This window comes from Takifugu flavidus, chromosome 15, assembly GCF_003711565.1.
Source record: "Takifugu flavidus isolate HTHZ2018 chromosome 15, ASM371156v2, whole genome shotgun sequence".
In the NCBI taxonomy this organism is placed as follows: domain Eukaryota; kingdom Metazoa; phylum Chordata; class Actinopteri; order Tetraodontiformes; family Tetraodontidae; genus Takifugu; species Takifugu flavidus.
Window position 1 is genome coordinate 5,209,273 of NC_079534.1, and position 20,042 is coordinate 5,229,314.

Sequence of the window (20,042 nt, forward strand, 5' to 3'; positions counted from 1 at the left end):
TTAGGGTTAGGGTTAGGGTTAGGTTAGGGTTAGGGTTAGAGTAGGGTTAGGGTTAGGTTAGGGTTAGGTTCGGTTAGGGTTCGGGTTAGGTTCGGGTTAGGGTTAGGGTTCGGGTTCGGTTCGGGTTCGGTTCGGGTTAGGTTAGGGTTAGGGTTAGGGTTAGGGTTAGGTTAGAGGTTAGGGTTAGGGTTAGGTTAGGGTTAGGTTAGGTTAGGGTTAGGGTTAGGGTAAGGGTTAGGTTAGAGTAGGGTTAGGGTTCTCACCTCCCGCCCCGTCCTGTCCTGTCACCATGTTGTGAAGCTGTGATGTCGTCAAGCTGCCGGGTCGCTCCTGTTCTGGTAGTTTGGGCCTGGTTCCCGTGGGCCTGGTTCCCGTGGGCCTGGTTCCTGTGGGCCTGGTTCCGTGGGCCTGGTTCCCGTGGGCCTGGTTCCCGTGGGCCTGGTTCCCGTGGGCTTTCTGTGCTTGATTAAGTCTTCAGTCCTGTTTACTTTCTAACTTTCTTTTGTTTGGATCATAGTTCCTCTCTCTGCCATTCTGCTCAGTGATATTATATTTTTGGTAATAAATCACAGATTGTCTGCGGGTCTGTGTTTGGGTCCGAACCCTGGTTCGGTAGCGATGGAAAGAAAAACTTTGATTATGAACCTGGTTCTCTGAAGACCTGCAGTTCTCTGGTTCATCAGTGGATTTCCGCGGCCTGCAGCGCCCCCGTCCGGACAGAATGAGCCATTGACATCAAATGGCTAAACGACACAAAATAAAACGCCACAACATTTAATGCAAAAAAAAAGCTTTTAGAACTTGATGGTTCTGGGTCATAAGGACGGAGTTTCAGTCCTTGTAGAGCCATTAAATTTCGAGGATGCCGATAGATCGATACTATGATCGGTTGATTGATCATCTTAACTTCCATCGCAGGATTTGCCCACATAGACTTTAAGGTTTATTTTAACATATAAAATGACTTTGCGATCAGCACAATTTAAGTTATCTGCTGAGACCTGAGAAACTTGAACAGGTCTGGGTTTCTCATGGCTGAGACAGAAATGCAATACCTGCACTAAGTTATAGTGGCGCTAAAGTCCTGCTCAAATCCAGAATTCTAACATCTGATCAAGTTTGATCGCTGGTAGCACAACATAATTAATTACATATTAATTGCACATAATTACGGGTTTACACGCACCCGTAATTATCCCTCCTGGCCACTAGGCGTCACTATAGACGTTTGCGACATAAGAGGCAGTTTTAATATGCGCTTCCGGTTCCGGTTAATGTTTACGTGTGTCTCCAGAAGTAAAGTCAGTAGTTTGCTTCTTTTCAAGTCGCGCAGATGGACCGCGGATCGGTCCGACCCCCGTGGAGTCCCGGAGCTCTGCGGCCGCCGGCCAGGTTTCCCTCTCCGGGCTCCGGCTGGGGTTTCTCTGGACATCGCGGCGCTTTCTCTCCCCGTTCTCCCGGATACCCCCCCGGTCCTCACCGGGGTTACAGGGGCTTTTCTCCTGCAGGGTTCGGGAGCGCGTCTCGGGGCCATGGGGGGCGGGTGTGGCGCAGGGGCGACAGGTTCCAGCCCGGTTCTCCTGTGCCGGTTCACAAGCACCAGGTTGGTCACATCTTGCTCTTTTCTAGGTGTCAAATATGATTTAACCCGAATAACTGCGCAAACGACTGCTTAAAGCTAATAAATGTACATGAATTAGATGTTCGTCTTGATCTGGCGAAAGATTTGGGTCGGAACACATCAGGGCTGCTCTTCACCTGAGCTACAGATCCATATTTAAAACCCTCCACTGTGTGTGTGTGTGTGTGTGTGTGTGTGTGTGTGTGTGTGGTGTGTGCGTGTGCGTGTGTGTGTGTGTGGGGGGGCTGGTGTGTGTGTGTGTGTGTCTGTGTGTGGTGTGTGTGGGGGGGCTGGTGTGTGTGTGTCTGTGTCTGTGTGTGGTGTGTGTGGTGTGTGTGGTGTGTGCGTGTGCGTGTGTGTGTGTGTGTGTGCGCGTGTGTGTGTGTGTGTGTGTTCAGGCCTCAGACTGTCCTGTGGAGAAGTATTTCAGTGCTTCGATGCTCCAGGACCCCTGGGCGGGTCTGCAGCCTGTTGCAGTCACAGACAGACACACGCCACCCTGACTGACAGACGGAACCGGACCGGATGGCAGACGGAACCGGACCGGACCGGCAGGAAAGAACCAGCTCAGTCAGCAGCAGCTTCAATGAGTTCCCCTTGAGAACTGATGAGTTTACATGTTTTAATTTAGAATGTTTTTAAATCTCCTTTTTACTTTGTACATTTTAGATGTTTCTAAGGGAAAAAGTTGTTTGTTTTTTATATTTTAGGAAATAAATTTGAAGCTGTATAACAGGATATAACCCTTTATTTAAGAAATATAAATGTAATTTTTTTGAACATCTGAATTATTGGCTGAAGTTTTATGTCAAAATATCAGATACAGATTCACGTACCTGGATTTTTTTTTATGCGATACATTTTGAGTTACAAAATTTTAATCGAATTTGCAAAAGGGTTCGGGTTAGGGTTAGCATCACCCATCACCACCCTCATCCTCATCTTCATCCTCGTCATCAGTTCGGCCCTGCGTGCGCTGCTCTCTGGGCTGTAATGACGCCTCCGGCCTGTAGGGGGCGCTGCCGCAGCTGGCAGCAGCCTATCCAGCTGTGTCCCCACTAAAGCTGCTAAATAGAGCAGAAACAACACACACGGACAACACCTGAACATCTGGGAACCGCTGCCCGCAGGTCGACTTAAAACATCACTAAAAGACGTTTTTCCCCTCAAATGATTTCATTCAACTGAAGAAGATTAAATAAACCGGAAGTCTTATGTAAAACAAACGATAAACTCGGAGAACTTCACTTTCAAAGGTCACAAATGTCAACAAAAATATCTCTAAAATATTTCTAGAAAAGGCGCCATCATGAAGTCAAACACAACTGTGAGAGGAAGACAAACAAAACAGACTTAATGCGGAGTGTCGGTTTGGCATTTCCTGAAGCAACATGCACGTGGCCTGCGCGCGCACGCACGCAAGACGGCTGAGCATCTACCAGGATGATGAAAGTCCCGTCATATTGTGTGTGTGTGTGTGTGTGTGTGTGGTGTGTGTGTGTGTGAGTGTGTGTGTGTGTGAGTGTGCGTGTTGTGTGAGTGTGTTGTGTGAGTGGTGTGCCGTGTAGTTGTGTGTGAGTGTGCGTGTGTGTGTGAGAGTGTTGGAGTGTAGGTGTGTGTGAGTGTATGTTGTGTGAGGTGTCTGTGTGTGTGTGTGTAAGTGTGTGTGAGTGTGTATGTGAGTGTATGTGTGTGAGTGGTGTGAGAGTGTGTGTGTGTGTGTGTGTGAGTGTGTGTGTGAGAGTGTGTGTGAGGTGGGATTGTGTGTGTTGTGTGTGAGGTGTTGGTGTAGTGTGTGGAGTTGTGTGTGTGTGTGTGTGAGTGTATGTGTGTGTGAGTGTATGGTGTGTGTGGTGTGCGGGTTGAAGTGGAGTGGTGTTGTGTTGTGAGTGTGTGTGTGGTGTGTGGCGTGTTGAGTGGTAGTGTGTGTGTGAGGTGTGTGGTGTGTTGTGTGTGTGTGTGTGTGAGGTGAGAGTGGTGTGTGTGTGTGTTTGGGTGGTGTGTGTGTGTGTGTGCGGTGTGTGTGTGTGGTGTGTGTGAGGTGAGTGAGTGTGTGTGTGTGTGTGGAGTGTGTGTGTGTGTGTGTTGTGTGAGTGTGTGTGTGTGTGTGTGGTGTGTGTGAGTGTGTGTGTGTTGTGAGTGTGTGTGTGTGTGTGTGAGGTGTGTGTGTGGTGTGTGAGTGTGTGGTGTGTGTGTGTGTGAGGAGTGTCCTGCAGCTGTCCATGATCCACCTTCTCTGAACACCTGAGATCAGCTTCAGGCTGCAGAGCTCAGAACAGCTGAGATCATTTATGAGCGTGAAACAACTGAGGAACGTCTCAACACCTTCATGAGTTGAACCAGCAGAAGAGGAACAAGATGGAGGGATGATGGAGGATGGATGATGGAGGGATGGATGATGGAGGGATGATGAGGGATGGATGATGGAGGGATGATTGGAGGATGTATGGATGATGGATGGATGGTGATTGGAGGGATGGATGAATGGGTGGATTCTGATGGAGGGATGATGGAGGGATGGATGGATGGATGATGGATGGATGATGGGTGGCTGGATGGATGATGAGGATGTGGAGGGTGGATAGATGGATGGATGGATGGATGAATGGGTGGATGGATGGATGCTGGAGGGATGATGGCTGGATGTGCTGGGTGGATGATGCGGGATGATGGCGCTGATGGCTGAGGGTGGATGATGGAGGGCTGATGGAGGGATGGATGGATGGATGATGGAGGGCTGGCTGATGAGAGGGATGATGGATGATGGAGGGGTGGATGATGGAGGGATGATGGGGGGATGATGGAGGGATGATGGAGGGAGGGATGATGGAGGGATGGATGGATGGATGATGGATGGATGGATGGATGGATGGATGATGGAGGGATGATGGAGGGATGGATGATGGATGGATGGATGAATGGATGGATGGATGGATGATGGAGGGATGGATGGATGGATGGATGAATGGGTGGATGGGTGGATGATGGAGGGATGATGGATGGATGGATGGGTGGATGATGGAGGGCTGATGGAGGGATGGATGGATGGATGATGGAGGGATGATGGAGGGATGATGGAGGGATGATGGAGGGGTGGATGATGGAGGGCTGATGGAGGGATGATGGAGGGGTGGATGATGGAGGGATGATGGAGGGCTGATGGAGGGATGATGGATGATGGAGGGGTGGATGATGGAGGGATGGATGATGGAGGGCTGATGGAGGGATGATGGAGGATGATGGAGGGATGGATGATGGATGGATGGATGATGGATGATGGAGGGGTGGATGATGGAGGGATGATGGATGATGGAGGGGTGGATGATGGAGGGCTGGCTGATGGAGGGATGATGGGGGGATGATGGAGGGATGATGGAGGATGATGGAGGGATGGATGATGGAGGGCTGATGGAGGGATGGATGGATGATGAGGGATGGATGATGGAGGGATGATGGAGGATGATGGAGGGATGGATGGATGATGATGGAGGGATGATGGAGGGATGGATGGATGGATGGATGATGGAGGGCTGATGGAGGGATGATGGCTGGATGATGGAGGGCTGGATGATGGATGATGGAGGGCTGATGGAGGGATGATGGAGGGATGGATGATGGATGATGGAGGGATGATGGATGATGGAGGGGTGGATGATGGAGGGATGGATGATGGAGGGATGATGGGGGGATGATGGAGGGATGATGGAGGGATGATGGAGGGATGATGGAGGGGTTGTTCAGGAGCAGCAGAGCCTCCTGAAGGTTCCCACCTCCTGCTGCTCCTCTGGCATTTCTGGGTCGTCCTGCTGACTCTGCTAAAGGTTGTGGAGCACATGAAGGAGTTCTGCACCCAGCAGGATTCCTGTGTTCACAGGACCATGTTGAGGTCCTGGACCTGGTCCAGGACCGGGTCTAGGTCTAGGACCAGGTCCAGGACCTAGACCGGGTCCATGTAGGATGGAAAATGTAATCTGATAATGATACAGTTAAACAGTTTGATGTGACTAGTTTGATCTCTCTACACACAAACACACACACCACACACACACACACCACACACACACACACACACACACACACACTCACACACTCACACACACACTCACACACACACACTCACTCACACAGGAGGTGAGTGTGACCTTTAGTTTAAGATGATTCTGATTGGTCGGCTGCCTCCAGGAGCCTGATGGGAGAATGAATCTGCTCTGGGTTCTGGAAGGAGCTGCAGCTTCAGGTGGACACGGAACCTTCTGAATCCCTTCTGACCTCACTGATCGATATCAGTCCAGTGAGTCCTCCTCCAGGACCTGTCGGACCCCCTGGTCCTCCCCAGTGGACACCTGAAGGCTTGGTCCTCAGCCCCCTCCTCCAACCAGTGGTGGAGGAGGGGGGGCGTCTCAAGACCAGAATCGGGAGTTTCCAGGCAGTTATTGCCAATAAAACCTGAGCATTTCTCCTAAACTCTGAAGCGCTCTCACTGGACATCCCTGTCAGCACGCACGAGGATGAGCGCAGCGCGCGAGGATGAGCGCAGCGCAGCGCGCGAGGATGAGCGCAGCGCATCGCGCGAGGATGAGCGCAGCGCAGCGCACGTGCAGCTGCCGGCTTCATGCTGTGCACAGATAGATGAAGAAAATTCTTGCACTTCACACCATGTTGCGTGTTAAAATGCATCAAATGTAGATATTTCTGAGAAATCCTTAAGATGACAGCTCAGACATTGAGGCTCCTCCCACAAAGGCCTGACCCCACCCCTAGCACTCGGAGTGGGCGGGGCCAGTGGCTGCCTGGCCCCCGGTGGAGCGAAGCCGAGTATAAATGGAGAGAAGCCGCGCTGAAGCTTCGGGTCCTGCAGCCATCAGAGGAGCAGCAACACGGTAAGAACCTCGGAGCTTCAGACTTTGCTTCTGTAAAACTGTTCCTCAGCAGACAAACACGCCAACGGCCCCTTTTTGAGAACAAGATGCGGGAAATGTGACGGTTTTCCAAAAAAGAGTTGTGACATTTCTGTTGTTGTCATTTAGTATTGAGATTCTTCTACCTGCAGGTTTATTTGTCTTCATGTCAGAAGTTTCAGCGGTTCCTCTGAACCTTTACGCACGAACGAGACCTTTTCTCCTCCGGGTTTGTTTCACATGTGACTGTCAGTCAGCTGGTTGAGTTCTATTTCTATTTCTTCATATTTATGTTTATACTGACATGATAATCAATCAAAGCCTTCCACATATTTCATCTGCTTACTGATTCCATTAAAAGTGAAGGGCGGAGTTCTGGGTCCAGAACCGGTGAGCTGCGGTTGGAGGGTGGGCGGGGCTTTGACGAATGTAATGATGAAGACGTTGTTGATATCTCAGGTGAGCACACACACCTGCGCCTGCTGTTGGAGCTGCTGAAACATGGACCTTCTGTGGTTCCTGAGCGCCCTCAGCGTGTTCACCCTGCAGGAGCGGGCCGGCACCGGCGCCATGACGCTGAAGTCAGTCCTGCTCCGTCAGCTGCGGCCAGGGGGAGGGGCTTCTGCGTGTAGCCCCGCCCAGCACAGCAGGAGGAGGAGGAGCTGGGTGTGGAACCAGTTCTTTGTTCTGGAGGAGTTCACAGGGAACGATCCGCTCTACGTGGGGAAGGTGCGGCTGTGACGTCATCAAGTTCATTTTATGACCACATGAATCTGTGAAGACCCACGCCACGCTCAGAGGGCGAGGACGGTCTGTCACCTTCTCTCATGTCTTCTGACAGAATCATTTATTTAAGCGCCCGGTTTCTTCTGCAGCTCCACTCTGATGTGGATAAAGGTGACGGCCAGGTGAGATACGTCCTGACCGGCGAAGGCGCTGCGTCTATTTTCAGCATCGATGAGAGCACAGGGGACATTCACGCCACCAGAAGGCTGGATCGGGAACAGCAGGCCTACTACACCCTCAGGGCCCAGGCCAGAAACCGAGACACCAACCGTCTGGTGGAACCCGAGTCCCAGTTCATCATCAAAGTCCAGGATGTCAATGACAATGAGCCAAAGTTCCTGGATGGACCTTACACGGCCAGGGTGGCTGAGAGGTCCCCCGTAGGTGGGTCACACACCTGCAAGATTCAAATATGGCATCCCACTAAAGTTCAAATCACATGACAGCAGTCGAAAAAGTTCTGTAAAACATGTCAAATGTGTTGGAACCAAAGCGGTCAGGTGTCGCTTATGTTGGGGCTTGTTCAGGGACGTCGGTGGTAACAGTGGTGGCCACAGACGCTGATGATCCCACCTATGGAAACTCGGCCAGGTTGATGTACAGCATCTTACAAGGTCAACCCTACTTCTCTGTGGAGCCAAAGACAGGTGACCACTTGTGCATCAATCGTGAACCTGTGTAACCCTGTAGGGGGCGTGGTCTGGGGGTTAGTTAATGCACGTCGCACATACATGATGGGGGATCTTTGTTATGTTGCAGCCTTACGCTAAGATAGAAACTCCAGATGCATTTGTCTCAATTAGCTCAGCCAAATGGCCAGATGTTGCTAGCATGATGTGTTGTAGTTCATACATGTTGCTACCCAAAGGTGTGGTGAGGACAGCTCTTCCTGACCTGGACAGGGAGGTGAGAGACAGTCACCTGCTGGTCGTCCAAGCTAAAGACATGATTGGACAGATAGGAGGACTGTCAGGAAGCACCAGCGTCACTGTGATTTTGACCGACGTCAACGACAATCCACCACATTTCCCCCGCAGTGAGTCTAACCTCTGAGCTCAAACAGTGCTGCTGATGGGGGTGGCCAGTGGTCCCTGTCGGTCCCCGTGGGTCCCCGTGGGTCCCTGTGGGTTCCCGTGAGTACCTGTGGGTCCCTGTGGGTCCCCGTGGGTCCCTGTGGGTTCCCGTGAGTACCTGGGGGTCCCTTTGAGTACCTGTGGGTCCCCATGAGTACCTGTGGGTTCCCGCGAGTACCTGGGGGTCCCCTTGAGTATGTGGGTCCCCTTGAGTACCTGTGGGTCCCTGTGGGTACTCGTATAACCCCTAAGCCTAACTGGTGTTTGTGTGTTCCTGTGTGTGGCAACAGGAAGTTACCAGTTCAGTGTTCGAGAGTCTGAACTGGTTTCGACCGTGGTGGCCAAGATCCGAGCTGTGGATCCGGATGAGGGTCCAAATGCTGAGCTGGATTACAGGATCCTAGATGGAGACGGTCTGGGGACCTTCAGCATCACCACTGATTCACACACTCAGGAAGGGCTGATCACGCTACACAAGGTACCAGTTTAATATCTGCTCGTTACACCTGAAGGAGCCGTGGCAACGCTAACCTTCGCCACGGCCCCTGAGCACGTTGGGCAGAAGTCGAGCCGCTGATGTTTCTCCTCTCTAAACTGGTTCCTCCTGTGTGGAACAGCTGGAACTGGTTAGGCTACAGCGGACTCCTTCAGTCCCACTAGAACAGGGGTGGGCAAACATTTTGATTCGTGGGCCACAATGGGTTCTAACATTTGACAAAGGGGCCGGACCAGGAGCAGATGGATGGATGGAGTGCTTTGGTAACCTCACCTCATTGGAGAAAAAATACACATCTTGGGATATGGAGAAAACATGTGCTTTAATTTCAAATGAAAATGAAGAGAAGCATTACAACAAAATATCTGACTTTGGAATGAGTCTTAAAACACTTAAAATCAAATGAATAAAATGTGCCTTTTTAAAAAAAATTAATTTCTATTTTAAAGCACTGAAAGTTCTGTTATCCTTCAGGATATCACCATCACTCTCCTCCTGACTGTCTTTTTTCTAGTGGGAAAACACCAGAATTGCAGTGAAAATATAACATTAACAAGGTTTATTCATTTAATTTTTCAAGTTTGGCGGGCCGGATTAAAACGTTTAACGGGCCGCGTGTGGCCCCCGGGCCGTAGTTTGCCCATGCCTGCACTAGAAGGACTGTGAGGTGCTGGTACTTTAGAGTCAGCTTCTCTTTCCTTTAAGAGAAACATCGAATGTCTTTGTTGGGTGGATTTTTCTGTCAGATGTCAAAACGTCTGACCGGAAACAAGCGTTGTGGTTGGTTCTCCTGAGAAAAGGCTGGTGATCTCCATGGTGAACTGGTCTCCATGCAGCAGCTGATTAATCTCAGATGGATCCTCTCAGATGCTGCTGACTCACTTGGGCTGTTTTCATGCCATTAATGCGATGCTGGTCTGTCTGCTGGTGATGTTCATCTGGACTGTGCTCCTCTGGATCCCACCTGGTCCCACAGGAGAACCTTCTGCTGCCAAACAGCTGCTGTCAGCCATGTTTAGTATGAAGGCAGTGATGAATTTAAAGACGCTCTGATCCATCGAACCCTCAGCGTCCCTTGAGCTCTGGGACCAGAGGATGAAGATACTGATGCTTGGTCTCCTCTGGCTGCAGAATCTGGACTTTGAGACCAAGTCCAGCTACATGCTGCGCGTGGAGGCGTCCAACCTCTACGTGGACGCTCGTTTCCTGTCGTCGGGTCCGTTCAGCGACGTGGCGACGGTTCGGCTGCTGGTGCAGAATGTGGATGAGCCGCCCGTCTTCCACTCCTCTGTCAGCTGGATGATGGTCTCTGAGGCGGCGGCAGTGGGCACGGAGGTGGGCTCGGTGTTGGCTCGAGACCCTGACGCCACCAACAGCCCCATCAGGTATCTCTGCTGACGCTGCTCCACCCCTGACACGTGTGTTGGTGTCCTAACAGCCTGGGCTCCCCCTGCAGGTATTCCATAGACAGGCAGTCCAACCTGGAGCGCTACTTTCACATTGACAGTGGTACCGGTGTGATCACAACAGCTCAGCCTCTGGACAGAGAGACCGTCGCTGTGCACAACATCACTGTGGTGGCGACTGAGCGTCGTGAGTCTGAAGCCCCCAATTTTAAGCAGCTGAAAAGACGGTTGAATTAATGCTGAGCTCAGCTAAGAGCAGCTAGCAACAATCAGCAGCTGGTTTCACCTCCGCTACAGAAACAGGCGGCTCCATGAACGTGTGCTAAGCTGCAGAGCATTTTCTGGCTGTTCTTTCATTCCTGTTTGTTTTCTGCCTGGGTGACTTCCTGCCTGGTTCTGATGCCAGTGGATCCGTCCCTGACAGGGAAAGCTGTGGTTCTGATCTCTGTGACTGATGTCAACGACAACCCCCCCAGCTTGGCCATCCACTACGACACTTTTGTGTGTGAGAACTCTGAACCTGGACAGGTAAGGACCATTAAACTCAGATATTGGTGAGACTGGTAACTCTGGAGCATCTTCGACGTCAGCGTCCTGGCGCCGGTGCCGGCCCACTTTGATGCCACATAAATAAAAGTGGGTGACCCCTGAACTCCAGCCCCACCAGCTGACTGTTATTTACCTGCTGTGCTGGTTCAGTCCCCAAATCTACTTTAATCTGGTTCTGATTTGCATCCAAATGTTCCATCACAGTTCACATAATCTGATCAGTCTGAGGTCACATGACCTGGATTTACACACCAACCCAACTGGATTCTTGTTTGTGGCTCTGAAGTCAGACGCTTCTGTCCGACCAGATGAAGTCGTACGCTTCACTAGTCCCAATCTCTGCCTCTCTCAACCTGGACTTGGTCCTTCTGACCCCTCAGATCGTTCAAACACTGAGCGCTGTGGATCGTGATGAGCCTGAGGAAGGGCAGCACTTCCTGTTCTCTCTGTCAGAGGCTGGCCAGAACCTCAGCTTCACTCTCAGAGACAACAAGGGTAAAGCTGATAGCTAAGCAGCGTCACGTGAGAATGGAAGCTGTATTAGTGGACCTGGGGTTTTGTCTCTTGGCCTCCAGACAACACGGCGTCCATCCTGACGCGGCCCGGCGGGTTCCTGCAGCGGGATCAGCTGCTCCACCTCCTGCCAGTGGTGATTTCAGACAGCAGTCGTCCACCTCTCAGCAGCACCAACACTCTGTCCATCACTGTCTGCACCTGTGACGCTGCCGGAGAGCCCCGGTCCTGCCGCCAGGGGGCGCCACTGCTCCTCCTGGTGAGCCTCCAAAGTGCTGTCACCGCCGCTGTCCTCACCTGTATCCTCACGCTTCTAGGTGAGATGCGTAATTAGAGCCCCGCCCCTTTCACCTCCACAGGAGCAGCTCTGATCAATAAAGAAGCTGTCTGATCAGACAGGTGAATCACGCCAGCAGCCACCAGATGGTGTTGAGACCTCAGGGGGGTTATAGTAGTTTTACCATTGTGACATTATTGTCCTGAAGATTAGGTGAATAAACATTAAACAACTCAGTTAATTATAGATGTAAAATACTGTAAGTCAGCAGCTTTTAAAGAAGCTGTAGAAGTTAATTAAAAAAAACTGAGTCACTGCTCTTTAGGGAACCTCCTGTGTGTTGTGAAGTCACACGTCCTCCGCTGGAATGACTAATTGCTCCACCACTTCTGTCATCAGGTGTTGTGGTGGTAACAGCAGCCATCAGGCGAAGGCGGAGGGACCCTCTGACCGTGGTGGCTGAGCGCTGCGTTCAAGAGAACATCGTTTGTTACGATGACGAAGGTGGAGGTGAGGAGGACACTGAGGCCTTCGACATGCTGGCTTTGAGACATCTCAACACAACAGGCCAAAGCCACCAAACCCAAGCCAGGACCCTCACCTCCACGTCTGAGCCAACGTCAGAGGGCAACTGGCTGTTTCTGCCCTTCATCAGGGAGCGCCTGCAGCAGGCAGATCTGGACTCAGCAGCGCCCCCCTTCGACTCCCTGCAGACCTACGCCTTTGAGGGCAGTGGCTCATCTGCTGCGTCCCTCAGCTCATTAAACTCACTCGATTCTTTCAACTCCCAAGAGTGTCAGCAAAACTACGACCTTCTGAAGGAGTGGGGGCCACGATTCAGGAAACTAGCCGATCTCTATGGGCACCGTGAGGGAGGGGGGTGGCCCTGTAGCCCTCAGATTACACCTGTGGAATGGAGACAAGGACCTGTCCTCATACAGACTCCTGTGGATAACCAAGAGTAGCTGTCGTATAGATGGAAGAAGAATAGTCATTAGGATATCATTATAGATGACACAATGAGGCAGATCTGCAGTGGTGAGTGAGGAGATCTTTGTTCACCACAGCTGGTTGTGGACTGTGAGGACTTCTACATCTTAAATGGTCATCTCGCTGTTTAGCACCAGCTGTTTCAGGGTTCTACAACAAGAGCAAGGGCAGATATGTGTGTCATCAAGATCAGTTGGTAAAGCTAAATGTCTTTTCTCCCTCTGCTGGTAGCAGGTAGCTCTTCCTTCAGCGTCTATGGCTTCGAGAAGTTGCCTTGTTTCTGAAAGATCTGCTAGAAATAAACTTCAGACTATCGACCCTCCTAATGTTTGTGTCCCTAAAGATGCATCTATGACAGCTGGGAGAAGGTCATAAAAGGGCAAACGTCTTTATTAAAGCATGTCTTTCTATCACTACATGACTGTTGTCATCATTTTCACTCCGAGTCAAAAAACTTCATGAATATTTGACATATATTGAAAACGCAAGAATAAGTGAGTGACTACAGTCAATTAATAACTAATCATAAGGATAATGACTAATAACAGAATTGTTGTGAAGGGCTTAAAGGTGTTTAAAGTCACATTAAGGTGTGTGTGATCTGACAGGCGGGTCAATGATAGGAGAGAACACTGAGAACGTGCTCTGCTCTTGGGTTCTGTTCTGAAACCAGCAGCTTTGGGTCAAAGTCCTGGTGCAACTTCATCATCTCGGATGGATAACGAGTCAGCAAAGGTCGTTGTTGTCTCCAAAAGAAGAGAGTTTCCTCAGGAGTTCCTCAGCTCGGTCCTCCTGGAGCCGATGTTGTAGCCACATTCCTCTACGGAACATCAGGTTTTACTGACATTCTACCAACATATAATAGGACAGTTCTCTCAAAAAGGTCACAGAATGGCAAAGTGGGTAAAGTTTTGCTCACCTTTTAATGGAAAGTGTGTAATTTTATTGCTTTTTGGTCGTTCGCCCTTCATCCTTTAGGTGGCGCTGCCGCCGATTCCAGAAAACCGTCTGATTTAGGAGACCTTTATTTTGACAGCGTAACCCGGATGTTAAGACTACCTCTTCCGGTGTGTCTGTCGCTGAGGTGGCTGTTTAGCTGTTACCGTCCTCTCTGTTTACTTGGGACCAGTTCTATGAGGTTCTGAGGCGATGTGGCTCCATGTCCGACCCGGTGGATCTCTGCTGCTCTGTCTGCTCCTGCAGGCCTGCCTCGCCCCCCCTCTGGCCGCTTGGGACGCTGATCTGGAGTTGCTGGACTTGGTGGAAGAGATCCCACAGACCTTCTACCAGTTCCTCTCTGTAGCCCAGGTTCGTGCTGAATGCTAATGTCTCCATGGTAACCGCACGAAAGCCGCTAGCTAACATAATTACTTAACTGCAGCACGTGGGCGCGTTCTTAGCGGAAGCAACAAATGCTGACATATAAAACAGACAGACAGCTAATAGTCAACATGTCTGTCTGTCCTGTCTGTCTCTCCCCATCATCTCTCTCCCTCCTGTCTCTCCCTCCTGTCTCTCCCTCCTGTCTCTCCCTCCCCTGTCTCTCTCTCTCTCTCCCTCCCTCCTCTCTCTCCCTCCTGTCTCTCTCTCCCTCCCGTCTCTCTCTCCCTCCCGTCTCTCCCTCCCGTCCCTCTCTCCCTCCTGTCTCTCTCTCCCTCCTGTCTCTCCCTCCCGTCTCTCTCTCCCTCCTCTCTCTTCTCCTCCCGTCTCTCTCTCCCTCCCGTCACTCTCTCCCTCCCGTCTCTCTCTCCCTCCTCTCCTTCCCTCCCGTCTCTCTCTCCCTCCTCTCTCTCCTCCCTCCGTCCTCTCTCCCTCCCGTCTCTCTCTCCCGCTCCCGTCTCTCTCCCTCCCGTCTCTCTCCTCTCCGTCTCTCTCTCCCTCCCTTCTCTCTCTTCCCTCCCTTCTCTCCCTCCCCCCTCCCTTCTCTCTCGTCCTCCCTCCCTTCTCTCTCTCCCCTCCGTTCTCTCTCTCCCTCCTTCTCTCTCTCCCTCCCTTCTCTCTCTCCCTCCGTCTCTCTCTCCCTCCCTTCTCTCTCTCCTCTCCCCTTCCCTCTCTCCTCTCCCCTTCCCTCTCTCCCCTCTCTCCCCTCTCTCCTCTCCCCTTCCCTCTCTCTCTCGCCCCCTTCCCTCTCCTCTCCCTCCTTCTCTCTCTCTCCCTCCCGTCTCTCTCTCCCTCCTGTCTCTCTCTCCCCCCCCTCTCTCCCTCCTGATTCCCAGGATGCATCATCAGCAGAGATAAAGAAGGCCTATCGACGGTTGTCTCTCTCTCTTCATCCTGACAAGAACAAAGATGAAAATGCAGAAACTCAGTTTAGACAGGTAAGACACAGTCCTGTGATGCACCTGTAGACAACGGTGTGTCCAGATGTTTCAGTTCATGATGCGCCCTTTCAACCATCTGACCACAGGTTCAGATTTAAGATGCACTCAGATTGTCTGATTTTCAGCTGGTGGCCATTTACGAAGTCCTGAAGGACGAGAAAGAAGACGCAAGTGAGTAAGGCTCTCCACCAATCAGAAAGGGGCACCTCTCTAGCCCCTCCCCCAGGCAGCTGCAGCCCAGGTGTATCAGCTCGGGTGCACACTTCCTGTCATGCTTGACCGTGACGACCTTCTACATCCGCAGGTATGATGACATCCTGGTGAACGGGCTTCCTGACTGGCGCCAGCCTGTCTTTACTATCGAAGAGTGAGGAAGATGAGTAATGCAGAGCTGGCCTTCCTCCTCTTCCTCCTCATCCTCACCGTGGGACATTATGCTGTCATCTGGTCCATCTACTTGGAAAAGCAGCTGGTGAGGCAGCTCATCGGAGCCGGGCCTCCTGTCAGAAGACAAGGTCAGCTGGGGCTGTTCCTCAACTCTCTTTACTTCCAGGATGAGTTGCTGAGCAAGAAGAGAAAGAAAAGAGGAAGAAAGTGAGTTCCCGACCTGCAGAAGACCTGAGGGTTACGGGCCAGGAACGGGCGGACAGGTACCTCTGTGGTGTCGGCTCCCTGCCTTGACCCGGGTTCATTGTGTGTTTGCTGTTGCAGAGTTCTAGAACGACCTCACTGGCACGATATCCTCCCTCTGAAGCTCAGCATCTGGGTTTACCTGTCCATGAAGAACCTCCCACAGACTGTCCAGGTGGGAGGCGGCCTGTCCCGGTCCTGCTGCTGAGCTGGGCTCTGGTCTCAGGGCAGATCTTTGTGTGTTTCAGGAGGTGAAGCAGTATTATGAAGAGTACCAGCAGCTGAAGCAGCAGCAGAGAGAAGAGGCTGAAGCTGTACAGGAACTTACTGCCAGTAAACACTTTGGTTTCCTTGGCAACTGTGGTTTTCCTCTTATTGGTTCTGTAAAGTGGTGCTGAGAACCAACCAGGGTATAATGTTGGGGTGTCTCAGGACAATCTGAGCTCTCAGACTTCCTGTCACCTGCTGATGTCACGTCTGTTCAGGAGAGAAGAGGCCAAAGGTCAAGAAGCCAAAGGTGGAGTTTTCCCGTTTATGAACCATCATTGGAGAAGATGAACTTCCAGAAATATGACCAGACAACATCCATTGAGGAGATTGAGGATCAAATGGACGATTGGCTGCAGGACCGGAAAGTGTCCAAGAAGACGGTCTGATGTTTTTGACGTTCCACTGATCCGTTTGTTCTTGCATGTGTTCACAATCAGAATCCCATCAGCTGTGATGTCACTTCCTGTTTGTTTCCAGGGTGCTGATTGGACCGAAGACGACCTCAGCCTCCTCAGTAGGTTGATGGTTAAATTCCCAGGTGGAACTCCGGGTCGTTGGGAGAAGATTGCCCAGGATCTGGGCAGATCTGTGACTGATGTGAGTCCAACCTTCCATCACACAGTACAAAGCCCCGCCCACACGAGGAGGTGGCTGCTGGTGGCACCACCACACGCACACACACACACACCACACGCACACACGCGCACACGCACACACACACACGCACACACACACGCGCACACACACACACAGTAGATGAGACAGGACTCAGAGAGAAGAAACATTCATTTTCTCTGTGTTGGTTTCTACAACAGGTCACATCCAAAGTGAAACAGGTGAAAGACAGCGTGAGCCAGACTCCAGGTAAACCGAGCTTCTCTTGTCAGTGTCTTTGGATTCTGCTGAGCCATCACCTCCTCCTGCTCCTCCTGCTCCTCCTGCCCTCCCTTTCAGGTCTGGTGAAGCTATCGGAGCTAAAGGGAGAGAGAGACGCCGGTGAGGAGGAACAGAAAGAGGAACCAGAGTCGGCTACAGTGGCCAGAAAGAGAAACAGGAAGTCGGCAGCCACTGATGCAGGAGAGACAACAACGGTGTGTCCAGATGTTTCAGTTCATGCGCCCTTTCAACCATCTGACCACAGGTTCAGATTTAAGATGCACTCAGATTGTCTGATTTTCAGCTGGTGGCCATTTACGAAGTCCTGAAGGACGAGGAAAGAAGACGCAAGTGAGTAAAGGCTCTCCACCAATCAGAAAGGGGCACCTCTCTAGCCCCTCCCCCAGGCAGCTGCAGCCCAGGTGTATCAGCTCGGGTGCACACTTCCTGTCATGCTTGACCGTGACGACCTTCTACATCCGCAGGTATGATGACATCCTGGTGAACGGGCTTCCTGACTGGCGCCAGCCTGTCTTTTACTATCGAAGAGTGAGGAAGATGAGTAATGCAGAGCTGGCCTTCCTCCTCTTCCTCATCCTCACCGTGGGACATTATGCTGTCATCTGGTCCATCTACTTGGAAAAGCAGCTGGTGAGGCAGCTCATCGGAGCCGGGCCTCCTGTCAGAAGACAAGGTCAGCTGGGGCTGTTCCTCAACTCTCTTTACTTCCAGGATGAGTTGCTGAGCAAGAAGAAGAAAGAAAAGAGGAAGAAAGTGAGTTCCCGACCTGCAGAAGACCTGAGGGTTACGGGCCAGGAACGGGCGGACAGGTACCTCTGTGGTGTCGGCTCCCTGCCTTGACCCGGGTTCATTGTGTGTTTGCTGTTGCAGAGTTCTAGAACGACCTCACTGGCACGATATCCTCCCTCTGAAGCTCAGCATCTGGGTTTACCTGTCCATGAAGAACCTCCCACAGACCATCCAGGTGGGAGGCGGCCTGTCCCGGTCCTGCTGCTGAGCTGGGCTCTGGTCTCAGGGCAGATCTTTGTGTGTTTCAGGAGGTGAAGCAGTATTATGAAGAGTACCAGCAGCTGAAGCAGCAGCAGAGAGAAGAGGCTGAAGCTGTACAGGAACTTACTGCCAGTAAACACTTTGGTTTCCTTGGCAACTGTGGTTTTCCTCTTATTGGTTCTGTAAAGTGGTGCTGAGAACCAACCAGGGTATAATGTTGGGGTGTCTCAGGACAATCTGCTGATGTCACGTCTGTTCAGGAGAGAAGAGGCCAAAGGTCAAGAAGCCAAAGGTGGAGTTTCCTGTTTATGAACCATCATTGGAGAAGATGAACTTCCAGAAATATGACCAGACAACATCCATTGAGGAGATTGAGGATCAAATGGACGATTGGCTGCAGGACCGGAAAGTGTCCAAGAAGACGGTCTGATGTTTTTGACGTTCCACTGATCCGTTTGTTCTTGCATGTGTTCACAATCAGAATCCCATCAGCTGTGATGTCACTTCCTGTTTGTTTCCAGGGTGCTGATTGGACCGAAGACGACCTCAGCCTCCTCAGTAGGTTGATGGTTAAATTCCCAGGTGGAACTCCGGGTCGTTGGGAGAAGATTGCCCAGGATCTGGGCAGATCTGTGACTGATGTGAGTCCAACCTTCCATCACACAGTACAAAGCTCCGCCCACACGAGGAGGTGGCTGCTGGTGGCACCACACGCACACACACACACACACACGCACACACGCGCACACACACACGCGCACACACACACAGTGAGATGAGACAGGACTCAGAGAGAAGAAACATTCATTTTCTCTGTGTTGGTTTCTACAACAGGTCACATCCAAAGTGAAACAGGTGAAAGACAGCGTGAGCCAGACTCCAGGTAAACCGAGCTTCTCTTGTCAGTGTCTTTGGATTCTGCTGAGCCATCACCTCCTCCTGCTCCTGCTCCTCCTGCTCCTCCCTTTCAGGTCTGGTGAAGCTATCGGAGCTAAAGGGAGAGAGAGACGCCGGTGAGGAGGAACAGAAAGAGGAACCAGAGTCGGCTACAGTGGCCAGAAAGAGAAACAGGAAGTCGGCAGCCACTGATGCAGGAGAGACCAAGGTCAGAGGTCACCGACAGAGAGATTTTGACCCATCGGCAGCAGAGGCAGAAGAGGCCGAGCCTCTGGAGAGTCGAGAGAAAGCAGAATCTGCAGTTTGGACCCAGAACCAACAGAAACTTCTGGAGCTGGCTCTGCAGCAGTTCCCCAGAGGAACCGCAGAGCGCTGGGACCGCATCGCCAAGGTCGTTCCTGGGAAGACCAAGGTGAGGCCTGAGACGCTGGCAGCTGCAGATCTCAATGATTTCTCATTTTCCTTTAGGTGAGACAGATGCGTGGAATCCTGCTGCTCCTCTATATCCTGTCTGTGACAGATTAGATGACATCATTACTCTAATCTGAGATTAGTAACGTACAATCACATCCTGGAAACCCTGAGGAGCACCTGGCTGATCTGAACCTCAGCCCTGAGACCAGTTCGATCAGAACTGTAACTTCATTTTAAGTCCAATAAATTCTATCATTAAGCAGAAACTTTGGACTGGGAGGTCTTCTGGGTTCTGTTGAACATTGTTGGTCTGCTGCTGGGTCGCCTGTATCTTGGTGTCATTACCTGGTTCACTGTGATTGATTTGCTCGTCCGGTTCCACACAGGCTGATTCATGTGTGTTTTTCAGGAGGAGTGTATGATTCGTTATAAGATGTTGGCCGAACTTGTCCAGAAGAGGAAACAGGCCAAAAGCTGATGAAAGGTGTGACTCTGCTTCCTGCTACGACTCTCACAGACAATGTTTACGAGTGACGGAGGAATCAGGTGACTTCCTGGAACGCACCTGAACACTGACCTCGCAGTATCACGTGCCTTAGCGTACTTTCAACCAACTTCCCCTCAGTTGGTCAATAAAGTATTTATTACCTTTTGTAGTTTGTGTCATTCTTTCACAATCAGGCTTTTTTGTGGACTCTTTCATCTGAAATTCTTTTAGAAAATAAGGAATCTATCAAATAAAACAAGACATGTTGTATTTGACTGTATGTATCAGAGCATTTACACAAAGTTTCACATCCCGATATCTGTATGGGTACCGAACATAATCACTTACACAACCATGAAAAAATTAAAGGTGTAAAATAATGTTATGGATGTTTAGAAGAAATATATTTAACTTAAAAATAGGTTTCATGGTGTTAAAACCTTTTTATTAATTTGATTCTAAAAATATATGTAAGTATCATGAAAATATTGTTGAATGGAAGATTGAACATGTTAAGATTTAAACGT

The 20,042-nt window shown here is 50.9% G+C and overlaps 3 protein-coding genes and 1 long non-coding RNA gene across 5 annotated transcripts; 3 read left to right on the forward strand and 1 right to left on the reverse strand.

The window, feature by feature from the left end:
- The first annotated feature begins 1,249 nt into the window (after positions 1-1,249).
- Positions 1,250-2,356, forward strand: mplkip (M-phase specific PLK1 interacting protein). The gene is made up of 2 exons (XM_057057052.1): positions 1,250-1,603; positions 2,020-2,356. Exons 1-2 carry the CDS (start codon positions 1,334-1,336, stop codon positions 2,122-2,124), a joined length of 375 nt encoding a protein of 124 aa, XP_056913032.1. The 5' UTR covers positions 1,250-1,333; the 3' UTR covers positions 2,125-2,356.
- A 3,338-nt stretch (positions 2,357-5,694) lies between these two features.
- On the forward strand, positions 5,695-13,027 carry LOC130539123 (cadherin-7-like). 2 transcript variants are annotated; one of them, XM_057057239.1, is made up of 12 exons: positions 5,698-6,501; positions 6,979-7,248; positions 7,395-7,689; positions 7,833-7,952; positions 8,174-8,341; positions 8,669-8,856; positions 10,006-10,259; positions 10,331-10,467; positions 10,687-10,808; positions 11,210-11,324; positions 11,405-11,659; positions 12,019-13,027. In XM_057057239.1, the coding sequence occupies exons 2-12, from the start codon at positions 7,021-7,023 to the stop codon at positions 12,582-12,584; spliced, it is 2,448 nt and encodes an 815-aa protein (XP_056913219.1). In that variant the 5' UTR covers positions 5,698-6,501; positions 6,979-7,020; the 3' UTR covers positions 12,585-13,027. The 2 variants fall into 2 exon arrangements, with proteins under 2 accessions (XP_056913220.1, XP_056913219.1); XM_057057240.1 differs by having other exon boundaries at positions 5,695-7,248; positions 11,405-11,601; positions 12,019-12,165.
- On the reverse strand, positions 12,975-13,668 carry LOC130539179 (uncharacterized). The gene is made up of 2 exons (XR_008954061.1): positions 13,529-13,668; positions 12,975-13,429 (listed from the first exon to the last, which is right to left on the reverse strand). It is a non-coding gene; the product is annotated as an uncharacterized LOC130539179 (long non-coding RNA).
- dnajc1 (DnaJ (Hsp40) homolog, subfamily C, member 1) lies at positions 13,667-19,680 on the forward strand. Its single transcript, XM_057057284.1, has 12 exons — positions 13,667-13,917; positions 14,826-14,927; positions 17,011-17,057; positions 17,192-17,357; positions 17,439-17,536; positions 17,598-17,691; positions 17,765-17,849; positions 17,978-18,141; positions 18,239-18,358; positions 18,552-18,600; positions 18,689-19,026; positions 19,438-19,680. The coding sequence occupies exons 1-12, from the start codon at positions 13,759-13,761 to the stop codon at positions 19,504-19,506; spliced, it is 1,491 nt and encodes a 496-aa protein (XP_056913264.1). The 5' UTR covers positions 13,667-13,758; the 3' UTR covers positions 19,507-19,680.
- Positions 19,681-20,042: the final 362 nt, after the last annotated feature.

Coding starts and splice junctions, on each gene's coding strand:
- LOC130539123 (XM_057057239.1), top strand. CDS start 7,021: ATGGACCTTCTGTGGTTCCTGAGCGCCCTCAGCGTGTTCACCCTGCAG. Junction 8,342..8,668: donor TCCACCACATTTCCCCCGCA/GTGAGTCTAACC, acceptor GTGTGGCAACAG/GAAGTTACCAGTTCAGTGTT. Junction 8,857..10,005: donor GGCTGATCACGCTACACAAG/GTACCAGTTTAA, acceptor CTCTGGCTGCAG/AATCTGGACTTTGAGACCAA.
- mplkip (XM_057057052.1), top strand. CDS start 1,334: ATGGACCGCGGATCGGTCCGACCCCCGTGGAGTCCCGGAGCTCTGCGG. Junction 1,604..2,019: donor TGCCGGTTCACAAGCACCAG/GTTGGTCACATC, acceptor GTGTGTGTTCAG/GCCTCAGACTGTCCTGTGGA.
- dnajc1 (XM_057057284.1), top strand. CDS start 13,759: ATGTGGCTCCATGTCCGACCCGGTGGATCTCTGCTGCTCTGTCTGCTC. Junction 17,358..17,438: donor TCTACTTGGAAAAGCAGCTG/GTGAGGCAGCTC, acceptor CTTTACTTCCAG/GATGAGTTGCTGAGCAAGAA. Junction 17,692..17,764: donor ACCTCCCACAGACCATCCAG/GTGGGAGGCGGC, acceptor TGTGTGTTTCAG/GAGGTGAAGCAGTATTATGA.